This window comes from Hyla sarda, chromosome 11, assembly GCF_029499605.1.
Source record: "Hyla sarda isolate aHylSar1 chromosome 11, aHylSar1.hap1, whole genome shotgun sequence".
NCBI lineage: Eukaryota > Metazoa > Chordata > Amphibia > Anura > Hylidae > Hyla > Hyla sarda.
The window spans coordinates 854,664-868,173 of record NC_079199.1 but is presented as its reverse complement, the minus strand read 5'-3'; the positions used below and the strand labels follow the sequence as shown (position 1 = coordinate 868,173).

Genomic DNA, 13,510 nt, shown 5'->3' with positions numbered 1-13,510 from the left:
GTGTTTTGGGGATAAGAATGGGAAGCTATTGGCCTACTTGGCGAGGGCTAGTCGTCTTGCTGCCTCTATCCCTTGTATTAGGGACGGGGATGGTTCTGTGGTGTTTCACCCCCAGTTGATTAACTCTGTCTTCAGGGATTTTTACTCCTCCCTGAATTTTGCTCCTTCTAGGCCCTGTCAGGGGGAAATTCCGCCCCCCCCCCCCCCCCCCACGCAAGAGCTGTCAGTTCCCATGCGTAGTCTCCTTTTACGGTCTCCTTTAGTCTCCCATGCTCCTTTTACGGTTGAGTAGGTGGAGCAGGCTATTCAGGATCTTGCTCATGGGAAGACTCCAGGTTTAGATTGGCGATTGGTATAGGATGAATGAGGAGCGGCTGGCCCCTATACTCCTTAACGATAGCTGACGCAGATTCCCTTCCAGACTCTGAGGGAGGCATTGATTGTTGTGCTTCCCAAGACCCGTTGCTGCCTGATTCTTATAGATCTATTTCTTTTTAAGATTAAGATCTTGGCTACAGTGTTGGCTACTCGCCTATATGGGGTCATTAACTCGATCATTCATTCTGACCAAACTGGGTTTATGCTGGATAGGGCTACTGATGTTAATGTAAAGCACCTGCAGCTTAACATCGCAGCGGTGGGGGAGGGCTTTCCTACTGGAGCGGTGTAGTTGGGCCCTATCTATGGGAGGTCCTGGGTGCGTTTGGTCCCCGATTCTGTGCCTGGGTTTGCTTGTTATATGATAGCCCTAGGGCTCGTATTCGCACTATATTTATGCTCCCTTCCTTCTAGGTTGTCGGACGAGGCAGGGGTGCCCGCTACCTACCTTCCTATATGTGCTGGCAGTTGAGCCATTGGCGGCAGCCATCCGTAAAGATCCCACTATCTGTGGTATTCTAAGGGGTTCTATTGTAGAGAAGGTTTCCCTTTATGCAGATGACACACTGGTGTATTTAGCGGATGCCGGGGGTTCTCTAGTGTCTTTTCGACCTACTTGACTGGTTTAGTTTGATTTCAGGCTTGCGGGTGAACTGGGCTAAGTCCTCTCTAATGGCACTCACAACTGAAGTCCCCCTCCCCTCCTCTCTTCCGGCAGGGGTGCAAGTAGTCCCCTGTTTTAGATACCTGGGGGTGGAGGTTACTGCTTCCCTGGTGGAATATCGGTCCCGGAATTTGGAGCCGCTCTTTTTTGCTCCACTGTGGAGCGGTTGACTGCCTGGTCCTCACTCCTTCTCTCTCTGGCCGGAAGGATCAATATATTTAAAATGATTTACTTCTCCCCTTATGTATATAACAATTTTCTTGCTTCTCAACTGGTCTATGCAGCGTTGTGGATCGACTTGGATCTTTCAGACTTTGCAACTGCCTTGGCTGGAGCGCTTATGGGTTCCTATGAAGCTCTCACTAACTCGCTCTACAGGTATCACTCTCCCTCCTCCTTTCCTATTCCCCGTACAAACTATAGCTAAAGTGTGGTTCGTGGTGTCGAGCAAATACCCGCAGCCTCAGGTAACTCCTAGAGCACCCTTGTGGGGGAAAGTACATTTACCTAACCTGCATGGGTTACAGGAGGCCAGATTCTGGGGTTCTCAGGGAATCAAGTTCGTGATCCACTTGTTCAGGTTTTCTTAACCTTTTCAGACATGAAGGAATGTTATGGCATCCCTAGAAATGCCTATTTAGGTATCTTCAGCTGAGGAATGCGGTTCAGGCGCAATTTGGCTCCCTGATGTTTACTCCTGTGTTTTCTGATGTGGAGCTTCTCCTGGGCACCCCGATTCTTTCTCCGGTTGGGTCTCAGATGCGCCCTTCCTTCCTGCTGGTGAATGTTCTTGTGTACCTTGCATCTTTGTTATGGAGTCTGTCTGTGGACCTACGGAGGCGGTTGTTTTATGTTTCACCTTGTTGGTGATGTTTGTTAATTGAACTGCAAAACTAAATAAATACTTTAAAAAAAAAAAATACATGGTAACTGACATTGGCTCTTTATTTCCTTTTTATAGAAATCATGACTCTATAAAATGATGGCTTTGTCCAAGCTGAAGCACAGACATGGACAAAGTCCAGTGAGTGAGGGTGGGCTAGTACTCCTCTGTGCTCTCTCCTGTCGGATAGGGCTCCTCTGCTTTCTCCTGTCGGATAGGGCTCCTCTGTGATCTCTCCTGTCTGATAGGACTCCTCTGTGCTCTCTCCTGTCCTATCCGACAGGAGAGAGCACAGAGGAGTGCCATCGGACAGGAGAGAGCACAGAGGAGTGCCATCGGACAGGAGAGAGCACAGAGGAGTGCCATCGGACAGGAGAGAGCACAGAGGAGTGCCATCGGACAGGAGAGAGCACAGAGGAGTGCCATCGGACAGGAGAGAGCACAGAGGAGTGCCATCGGACAGGAGAGAGCACAGAGGAGTGCCATCGGACAGGAGAGAGCACAGAGGAGTGCCATCGGACAGGAGAGAGCACAGAGGAGTGCCATCTGACAGGAGAGAGCACAGAGGAGTGCCATCTGACAGGAGAGAGCACAGAGGAGTGCCATCTGACAGGAGAGAGCACAGAGGAGTGCCATCGGACAGGAGAGAGCACAGAGGAGTGCCATCGGACAGGAGAGAGCACAGAGGAGTGCCATCGGACAGGAGAGAGCACAGAGGAGTGCCATCGGACAGGAGAGAGCACAGAGGAGTGCCATCGGACAGGAGAGAGCACAGAGGAGTGCCATCGGACAGGAGAGAGCACAGAGGAGTGCCATCGGACAGGAGAGAGCACAGAGGAGTGCCATCGGACAGGAGAGAGCACAGAGGAGTGCCATCGGACAGGAGAGAGCACAGAGGAGTACTAGCCCACCCTCACTTACAGTACTTTGTCCATGCCTGTGCTTCAGCTTGGACAAAGCCATCATTTTATAAGCCATGATTTCTATAAAAAAGGAAATATCATTTTTTATTAAGTATATTAGAAAGGTAATTTTTTGTCAAGATGTACAACATTTGACAGTGTGCATTTAAAGTAATGTCTACTTCAGGACAGGGAGGCCCAGAGGTTGCATGGCTCAGCCGCCTGCTTTACACCTTATTATGGTCTACCTGAACTGTAACCAGTAATGACTTCTTACTGCCCCATACAATGCAGTTAAAGGGTTATTCCGGCTTTAGACATTTTATCCCCTATCCAAGGTTTCTGATCTCCCTGCAGCACCCACATTATGTAATGGCTCTGAATGTGACTAATGCCCCGGTTGTGGGTATAGTCACAGGTTATTTTTTGATAATAACACATGCAGGTGTTTATTTTTAATATTGCTTAAGGTCTCTAAGTGATGATCATTTATTTTTCTTTCTCTAGGATCGGGTGGTGGATCTAGAACGGGTGAGTCATCTGAAAATTATTTGAAATGTTTCAAATATTTATCTAGAACAGACTTCGCTCGTGTCCAGTGTAGGGACCTGCCACAAAATAATTTAGCCTTTTGGTGCTTAGAAAATATGTATAACCTGTCCTGTGTGTATCTATATGTCGATCCTGCCTAACTGTGAGGGCAATAACTGTAAGGTGGGCAGTGCAACTGCTGCCCCCTAGTGGTGTACTCAGGGTAGACAACATTTTATATGACTGTTCTGACCAATTATTAGTAACTGGTTAGACAGAGGCATGGGCCCAGCATGGTTATATGCCTAATGCAGGGCCTAATAGATTTCCTGTCCGTATACTACTGACAAACAATAATGCTTCGCATATGAAGAACCCCCAAAGCATTGTATAAAAGATCAGATTACTTTGTATAATCCCTTAGGCTGAGTTCACATATGTCAGTCTTGGTGGACTGCCGGACGGAGGAATCCAGCAAAATGCGTTCCCCCTCTCTGGCGCCCATGCGAAGTGTTCCGCCATCTGGCCTCAAACTTGGGAGATGCCAGATCAATGTGAACTGTCCCATTGAAAGGAACGGAATCAGTTTTACAATCAGTTTCCCTCTGTTGCTTTTTCTACAGCGCTGGAAAGAAACAGTGCCGGACCACGCACATGTGACTGGCACCTGGGTGAAAATAAACGCTTAGAGAACACGCGATGTACATGTGATCAGAACCGGCTGGCTGCTGTTATCAGAAGCCAGGACCTCATGGATAATGGCAGACATCTGCCATTAACCCTTCAGATGCTGTAATCTATACTGATCACAGCATCGGATGTACCTGCGAGGCTCGGGGGTACTCATCGGGCCACCCACATCGTTCTCCTACCTGGTTTCTGCAATCCTCCTCTGGTGGATCGTAGATCACACTGATCAGTATTAGTCAAAAGATTGCTCCCTATGAGACTTAAAAAAACAAAATAAAGTTTTAAATGTGAATAATCTACTCCCCCAATACAATAATGCCCTTCTATTTCCCATTCTACAAATAAAAAAAGGAAAACCATAAATAAACATATTTGGTATCCCCATGGCGGAAATGTCCAAAGTGTTAAAATATAGTGTTAATGATATCCTGCCGTAAATTTTGTAAACCTAAAAAAAAAAATGCCAAAACCCAAAATGTAAAAATGTTGATCACATCACAGAAAAACCCAATAATATCAACTATATAGATATATACAGTGGTACCGACAGATCACTGTGCAAAAAATGAGCCCTCCTACAGCCCTGTATGTGGAAAATAAGAACGTTATAGGGGTCAGAAGAGGACCATTTTTTAAACATACTTTTTAACAAAATAAGTTTGACCTTTTTTTTTAAATCAGTACAATAATCGAAAAGAATGTAAACATAGTAATCCTTTTAATTGTCAAAATATCACACAGAGGAACAGAGATCGGCAAAGCTTTGCTTATTCGGCTACTTGCATTGGCCGGTGCGGTGCAGCTAACACACAGAATGTATTTGTAGAACTACAATGCGGCTCCTTTCTGTGCTCAAACCCCATATGTAAGTCCATTAATACCACACAAAGAAGAAAGGAAGGGGAGCGCTTACGATACGGAGCCGCTTCTGTGGTGAAATCTTTGCATTTATTCAGGCTGCACATTACAATTCAAGATGCAGCACGCAAGGGTGCGCGGACAGGTAGGTGAACAGCCCCTTTTGCGTCAGACAATGGCGCTTCTTCAGACCACACATGGTAATCCTTTTAATTGTACTGACCCACAGAATAAAGAGAACATACAGTTTTACTGTAAAGTGCCCTGCATAAAAGCAAACCCTGCTTGTTTTCTTTTTAAATTTTCCGCCACAATTTTTTTTGCGCAATACAGTTTTTGGGTAAATTTAAAGGTGTCTCTATAAAGAACAGTTTGTCATGTATAAAATGAGCCCTAATATGGGTCTGTGGATGGACAATCAACTGAGTTCTGGCTCTTATTAGGTGAGGAGCAAAAAGACGTGTCCTCAAGGGGTTAAAGAATAGACAGATGTTTTTTTCTTCCAAAAACAGCACCACACTTGTTCTCAGTAATCATGAAAAGATTGTGTCAGGGTTGACAAAGTTAAAAAATGTTTTCAGATTATGATCATGGGTGCGTTCATCAAGGAATACTGGGAAGCAAATCTATTGTTTCTGGGCAGACGATTAATAATGAGACACTTGTCTGCAGCATTGGCTTAAAGGAAATCTGTCTCCCGTTCACCCACACTAAATCCAATACACCGGGTTACAGTGCGGGTGAACTCCTAAATGGACAGTCCTCCCTCCTTCTATCTAATAAATGCAAAACTGATCAAGTCCACAGCACGTCTACCTGTAGTTGAGATAGTGGGGGTTGTACTGTGCCTGATATTTAACTGAAAAGGACAGGAGGGCGGAGAATTGTGATGTAAACCCTGTCGGATGCTGGGAACGCTCTGGGTCATAATAATCTCATGATGTCGGGCAAAATATATAGCCCCCCCAACTAATTTGAGCCTCTATAGGCTCAAATCAGTTGGGGGAGGGGACTCTAGAACTCTTCTGTAGTTCTTCAAGTTCTGTCCCTCTGCCTTTATAAATCCTCCGCTTGTCCATTCCTTCCCAGGAACCATGTATTACTGGCCATCTTTTTAAAGATGAGGCCTTGAGATCAGTGTTGTCTTCCTTAAAGTGTGTCGGTCGTTAAAAAAAAAAAAAAAAAAAAAAAAAACTTTTCATATAATGTAGATAATACCATTATATGTATATTTGCCATATACATTGGTTAAAAATGTGTATATTTTTGTCCCTACTAGAGATGAGTGAAGTTACAGTGATTCAATTCGTCATGAACTTCTCGGCTCGGTGGTTGATGATTTTATCCTGCATAAATTAGTTCAGCTTTCTGATGCTCCGGTGGCTGGAGACTCTCCTAGGACTGTATCCACCTTTTCCAGGTGATACCTGAAAGCTGAACTAATTTATGCAGGATAAAGTCAGCAACTGCCGAGCCGAGACGTTCATGACGAATCGAATCGCTGTAACTTCGCTCATCTCTAGTCCCTACAGCTACTGTGTGTCTCTGTGAGGAGTCCAAATACAGGAAATGTGGGTGGACAAGCGGGGCCCTGTACACTGGGGACAAGCGGGGCCCTGTACACTGGGGACAAGCGGGGCCCTGTACACTGGGGACAAGCGGGGCCCTGTACACTGGGGACAAGCGGGGCCCTGTACACTGGGGACAAGCGGGGCCCTGTACACTGGGGACAAGCGGGGCCCTGTACACTGGGGACAAGCGGGGCCCTGTACACTGGGGACAAGCGGGGCCCTGTACACTGGGGACAAGCGGGGCCCTGTACACTGGGGACAAGCGGGGCCCTGTACACTGGGGACAAGCGGGGCCCTGTACACTGGGGACAAGCGGGGCCCTGTACACTGGGGACAAGCGGGGCCCTGTACACTGGGGACAAGCGGGGCCCTGTACACTGGGGACAAGCGGGGCCCTGTACACTGGGGACAAGCGGGGCCCTGTACACTGGGGACAAGCGGGGCCCTGTACACTGGGGACAAGCGGGGCCCTGTACACTGGGGACAAGCGGGGCCCTGTACACTGGGGACAAGCGGGGCCCTGTACACTGGGGACAAGCGGGGCCCTGTACACTGGGGACAAGCGGGGCCCTGTACACTGGGGACAAGCGGGGCCCTGTACACTGGGGACAAGCGGGGCCCTGTACACTGGGGACAAGCGGGGCCCTGTACACTGGGGACAAGCGGGGGCCCTGTACACTGGGGACAAGCGGGGGCCCTGTACACTGGGGACAAGCGGGGGCTCTGTACACTGGGGACAAGCGGGGGCTCTGTACACTGGGGACAAGCGGGGGCTCTGTACACTGGGGACAAGCGGGGGCTCTGTACACTGGGGACAAGCGGGGGCTCTGTACACCGGGGACAAGCGGGGGCTCTGTACACTGGGGACAAGCGGGGGCTCTGTACACTGGGGACAAGCGGGGCTCTGTACACTGGGGACAAGCGGGGCTCTGTACACCGGGGACAAGCGGGGCATGACTTGGAATGTATGCCAGACCAGAACATTACCAGTCATGCACGAAGACTAATAAATTCATTGAAACACTGACTTCATAATGAACCTGTCAAGAGATGGAAGAAAATATATATATAAATGCTCCAGGCTTACTCTTTATTTAACAGGTGCTGATTCTTGTTCTTAACCTCTTAAGGACACAGTGATTTATTTTAAATTTTTTCATTCATGCACTTTCGTTTTTTCCTCCTCTCTTTCTAATAGCCATAACATTTAACATTTTCACCTATAGACCAATATGTGGGCATGTTTTTTGTGCAACAAATTGGACTTTTTAATGACCTAACTTATTTTACCACAAATTGAGAAAAATACGCCATTTTGCTAATTTGGAGGCTTCCATTTCTACACAGTACACTTTTCAGTAAAAATGACATTTTATATTTATTCTGTAGGTCAATACAATTACAACGATACCCAATATATAAAGGTTTTGTTTTATTTCACTACTTACGAGTTTGCTTATAATTGACCTCTTCTAACCCCTAGAACTTATTTTTCCGTATACAGAGATGAGGATCATTTTTTTGCTGTGAACTGATTTTTGTTGGTACCATTTTTGTTTTGATGGGACTTTACAATCACTTTATTAATTTTTTTTCTGGTATAAGAAGTGACCAAATATTAGCAATTCTGGAATTTGGTGTTATTTTTTACGTTTAATTAATGTTATATTTTAATAGTTCGGACATTTTTGCATGCTGCGATGTCACATGTTAGTTTATTCACATTACATTTATTGATAAAATGGATAAAGGGAGTAATTAAATCTTGTATTAGGGAAGGGGCTCATTCACATATTAACCTTTTTTGACATTTATTTTCTATTTTTAGTCCCCATAGGAGACTACTACATGTGATCTTTCAATTGCAAACACTGAACAATGCTGTGCCATTGATCAGTGTTATTGAAGCTCCGTTACTGCAGGCTGCCTGCATTGGAGGAGCGCTGATCGGACTGGACTGAGCCTAGTAAGAGAAATCTGCCTGTCCTTTTAGCTGATAAGGCCCCAGCAATGGTCCCAATCAGCTCCGTGAGCTAACTGGCAGTAGCTCAGGGAGCTGATTGGGACCATTGCTGGGGCGTTTTAGGTGCCACAATCAACTTTACAGGACTTATGTCAAACATCGACCTGATCAGTGATGTCCGGCATTGGCTGTGGGTCCTGGATGCTGATAGCAACTGGAACACAGGGTATGAAGCATGCTCAGCTCCTGAGTTCACTTCACACAGCGGGAAGGGGTGCGGGGACATAAATGTATGTCCTGCGTCCTCTAGGGGTTAAATCCTTGTTTTCCAGCTTTTATGGCTCCTAATTCCTTCTTTTATGTTGCTTACTCTGCATGCAGTTCACTGAGGAGGAGGAGGCGGCGGCGGCGGCAATGATCCCTTGCTTGCCTTTATATCTCATATGAACTTACTTCTATGACACACCCCCGGCTCACACAGCAGGCTGATTTACAAGCCAGGAACATGTTTTTGCAAATACCGGTGCCCATTTAAGGGAAAGCGACTTGATAATAGTGGTATAAGAGGGCTGCTTTGCATATCATTTCTTCCCAGAATTATGATGGAGCCTGAATGGCCTATAAGCCTCCCAAAGTCTTTATGATCCTCTCATTAAGAAGAAACATTATTCCTTTGTTCTTAAATGTTCTAATAGACTCCCCAAACTATTCACTTTGTGCAAAATAAACTGACTGGGATGGCCCTGCGCCTACTGTAGACTCTGAACTAATATATTTATTCAGACCGTAGGGCATCAGCGACCCCCGGCTGAGACAGACTGTGCTGGGAGGACTATGCTGGCACCTGAGCACTTGTAATGTAATCTCATCCTTCTGGGTATAATTTCTTTTTTCTTTGTTCTTGGATTTATCGGTGGATGGGAAGCAGCTGACAGATTAAGCGTTAAGTTACTTTGACACTTTGTATCCCAAGTAACAAACTGCTTGACAAAAATCTGATCTGCGGAAAGGACATCGGCGGAGGCAGCAGGGAATTATTAAAGCCTCCACGTTTACTGGTGACAGCCTGGTGATTGGAAGCTTTATCTCCCATCGCCTTGCTCTGGATTCTACTTTGGACAGTGAGAAAGGTGTCTCAGTGATTCACTTTCCATGTTTTATGATGCAACTTCAGCTTCCCAAACAATAAGGAAGACCCTCGACTGCCACATATTCAGCTGCAAGGAGAATGTAGAGTTGGAGAACCAGGCTGAGGATTATTCTAGTTGATTGACTGAAGCCATACGGATCCTTTTGAGATGTCCATACAGTGTTCTGGAGGATTCCACCCCAGGCTTGTGTGCATTCATGAAGTGCCAGATCAGAGAGATGTAATCCTGGTTGTCCCTGCACTTGTAGTTTATAAGTAGGAAGAGGATGACCTAGATCGGTACCATTATATGAAACTAATTTGGCTCCTGCAGCTTTTGATGAGGTTTATGGGGAGATTTATCAGAACTTGCAGAGGAAAAGTTGTCCAGTTACCCATAGCAACCAATCGGATCGCTTGTTTCATTTTTCACAGGCCTTCTTAAAAAGCAAACAAGCAATCTGATTGGTTGCATTGGGCAACTTTTCCTCTGCACAGGTTTTGATCTCCCCCTATGCCTCCAGAACTACAAGATATAGGAGATTACTGGGTTTGGGGCTACAGAAGACCTTGTAATAATAAATGTGCAGAATGCCCTTAATCTCCAGTTTAATCTCCTAAATCGAGACATTACAGCGGATCTGCAGCCAAAGCTACAAACTTCCCTGTGCTCCTGACTTGTGTTTAGTGCTCAGTCTCCTGTGTCCTTGAATGTTCTGTCACTGCTTTATGAATGGTCCTGGAAGGACTGTAGTGAAGCATTAAGCCTTGGGCACGTTCACTAAAATGCAGCACTTTTATTTGACATTGGACAAGCCCCAAAATGGATCTGTCATACTAGGTTGTTCTTATAAAGGGCAGCACGTTTATAGACACAGTACATGTAGTGGTGTTATATACTGTGAATCACAGTCCGTAGCAGATTGATCTCCTCTGAAATATGACTTTTCCTTTTTGGTCACATGTTTTAATACAGTTCTGTACTGACATCACAGCTGTATCTATCATTAGGGTGTGATGTAACAGGGGTGATCCAACATCTGATGGTCCGTGCTGCTGTACAGTCAATGTGATATCTAAGTGTGACGGTCTTGTTGCAGCAGAGCTTTAGATACAATCCCGGAGTGATTATTTGTCATGGTTGAGGAGTCTCCAGCTGTGGCTGTAACTGGTTGGATAGTATCGCTGTAAGTGCACAGGGAACAGCAGAATATGAATGTTGTGGCTGTAGGAAGGTGAGTAATGAGGCGTTTGTCTCTCCTCTCAGCCGTACTGCATTACAAGTGTCCCCTGTGCAGGGGCGAAGATGATAGATCTGCGTACGGAGCGGATGCCTCTACCGGCACCATCCCACTATTATCAGTTCTAGGGCAGTAAACATAGTTAAAACAATGGTCATGTGTCTCTCCGCTTGGTGCCGGGGACTGTGCACTCATCAGTAATGATCCTGCAGGGTCCCGGTCCTGTTGTCTGACATGTTGATATTTCAGACACAAACTTACAAACATAAGATTCTGAAATAAGGTCATGAGTCAGGAGAAGGCGATTTTGGTTCTGAACCAGCACTCTGCATAGTTGGAGCATCTTATAATTTTATAGCACATTTTATTACATTGATACCTTCCTGAATACATTTGTCTTTTTTCTATAATAAAGTAAAGTCTCTAGTTTCTCATTTGCTTTATTCAGACAATTTCATCCGCACGTTTGTTTTACACATTATAGAGAAGCCATTTTAATTGCAACATATTCTGGCAAATTGGATTTTGGGTGAATTGCTGCACCTAGTTTGCAGTTCGTAGCATCTGTCTGGCTCCTCATAGTTGGTGCACGGAGCTCGTCCTGTGTAGTGATGAGATGAACCGCTCTCTTACTGCCAAATCCCCTCCCCATAATATTGCTCTCTGATCTGCCTTCCTGACTGTGATGGATTCACTGTTTTATTGGTGGGTTGTAGCTTGTAGGAATAGTAATAAAGATGCACAATGCACTTGGTCCTGTATGGGGCGCTGTAGACACTGGTTGAATTAGTACTCAACATTTCATTTGCTCATTGTTGTTTGACTTTACAGAGCACACGCATGGCCCTGGATCATCTGGAATCTGTTCCGGAGAAGCTCAGTCTACTGCATGATATGAAGGATCTCAATGTGAGTACAAACAAGAGCAGAACGTTTGGCTTGGTTTGCTTTGTATAAAGTTTTTGGTTTCTTCTTGTTGTTTCCTAAAAGCCCTTATACATGGGAAAATTATTAGGGAAGACTTAAAGGGGTACTCTAGGGAACTGAACTTATCAGACACTTATGCCCTATCCACAACATAAGGAATAAATGTCTGATCGCAGGGATTCTGCCACTGGGACCCCCATAATCTCCTGTATAGGACCCTCTCTTAACTACCAGTTCTCAGCACACTCGCCCCCACTTTCCCAAGTGAGAGTAAGTAACAGCCCACCTATCCACAGGAGAGGGGATAAGTGTATGACAGGTTCAGTTCCATCGAGTACCTAAGGAACAGCCTTAATTCAGAGTCATATGCCTTAATTCAGAGTCTTAGGTTCCCTTGTCATTTAGTAAGCGATCTGCTTATCAAAATGGGAGCAGTGTAAAGAATGGTGGCTTTTATTCACATTGTCATGGTTACATCCCGGGTCCTGCATATATATTCTGTTATGTTAATATTAATATAAAACTTCTGACATTTCACAGACCCCCACCAGTCAGGAGATAAGTGCTTCACTCCCCTGCTCTCGGCGGTCTTTGTCTGGCTGCTCCATTATAAGACCACATGGAGCAGCGAGACAAAGATAGTAGAATGATGACCAGAACATAAGGGAAGAGCGAGGCTGCGGACGTGGGCATTTTGGCTTCAGAATATCCTCCCCAATCCCCTACCATTCGCAGCTCTGGGAGTGACTGTTGAGGAGACGTTGAGGGCCCAGCACCTGCCTTAAGGTCTCATCATACTCTCCTCACTCATCACAACTGTCCCCCAAATCTGTGCAAACTCAACCCAGAGCTGCACTTGAACATCAAGGTCCTGTAGAGCACCCTGGCTGCCATCAGACACGACCACTGGTTTGAGGAGAACGCCTCTCACTCCATGGTTAAGATTTTAATCCGATTTAAAAGATTTGAGGATCCCCTACCTAATTCACCCTGACCAGGTGGGGTTTCTGTCTGGGAGTGAGTCCAGGGACAACACTTTTAAGAAGGTGGATATAATGAATCACCCCCCAATCCGGGAAGATTCCAATGATGATCCTTTCCCTAGATACCGAAAAGGCCTTTGACCGGCCTTTGAGAACGCCTCTCACTCCATGATTAAGGAACCCTGTAGCATATTGGTCTGGGCCCGTCCCTCTGTGACTCCTTCACTATCCATAACGGAACATGTCAGGGCTGCCCACTGTCCCCCCTATTGTATGTCTTGTGATAGAGCATTTAATGGCCACGATTGGAGCTGACCACAACATCCATGGTGTGACTCTGGAGTACTCCTGGTGGTCAGTAGTAAAAATGTTCCGCGGACGATCTTCTAGAATATATCCCTAACCCGTCCATATCCTTACCCTCCTTATTGGCTCACCTGACTGAATTCGGCAGGTGGTCTAACTTTAAAATCCATTACTCTAAATCTGAGGCATTGAATGTTTCATTTCCCAGGCATACGGTGGACTTTCTCCGTTCTTCTTTGCCCTTCTCCTGGCCTTCTCAGGGCATCACTGATTTAGGGATCAAACTCCCTTCTGACCTTTCCCATCTATTTCAATTAAATTGTGCATCCCTGCTGGCCCGCTTCCACACTGACCATGCTTCCTGGGACCGTAAGGAATTTATTTGTTTGGTAGGATCGGTATTATCAAAATTACCTGCTGCAGACGATAAGTCAACAATATTCCATCAGTGTTCTGGCGTGGTTTTCAGAGGTGCTTTGGGCAT

The 13,510-nt window shown here is 45.9% G+C and overlaps 1 protein-coding gene across 9 annotated transcripts in view; it reads left to right on the top strand.

Moving 5' to 3' along the window:
- The window catches only part of CEP128 (centrosomal protein 128), a 147,897-nt gene that overhangs the window by 100,557 nt on the left and 33,830 nt on the right, over positions 1–13,510 (top strand). For 7 of the 9 annotated variants that reach the window (XM_056546709.1, XM_056546706.1, XM_056546708.1 and 4 more), the window contains exons 21-22: positions 3,335–3,358; positions 11,642–11,719. In XM_056546709.1, coding sequence (XP_056402684.1) covers positions 3,335–3,358; positions 11,642–11,719 — 102 coding nt within the window. The remainder of the gene's footprint in view (positions 1–3,334; positions 3,359–11,641; positions 11,720–13,510) is intronic. The other 2 variants (XM_056546707.1, XM_056546711.1) reach the window with 2 other exon arrangements.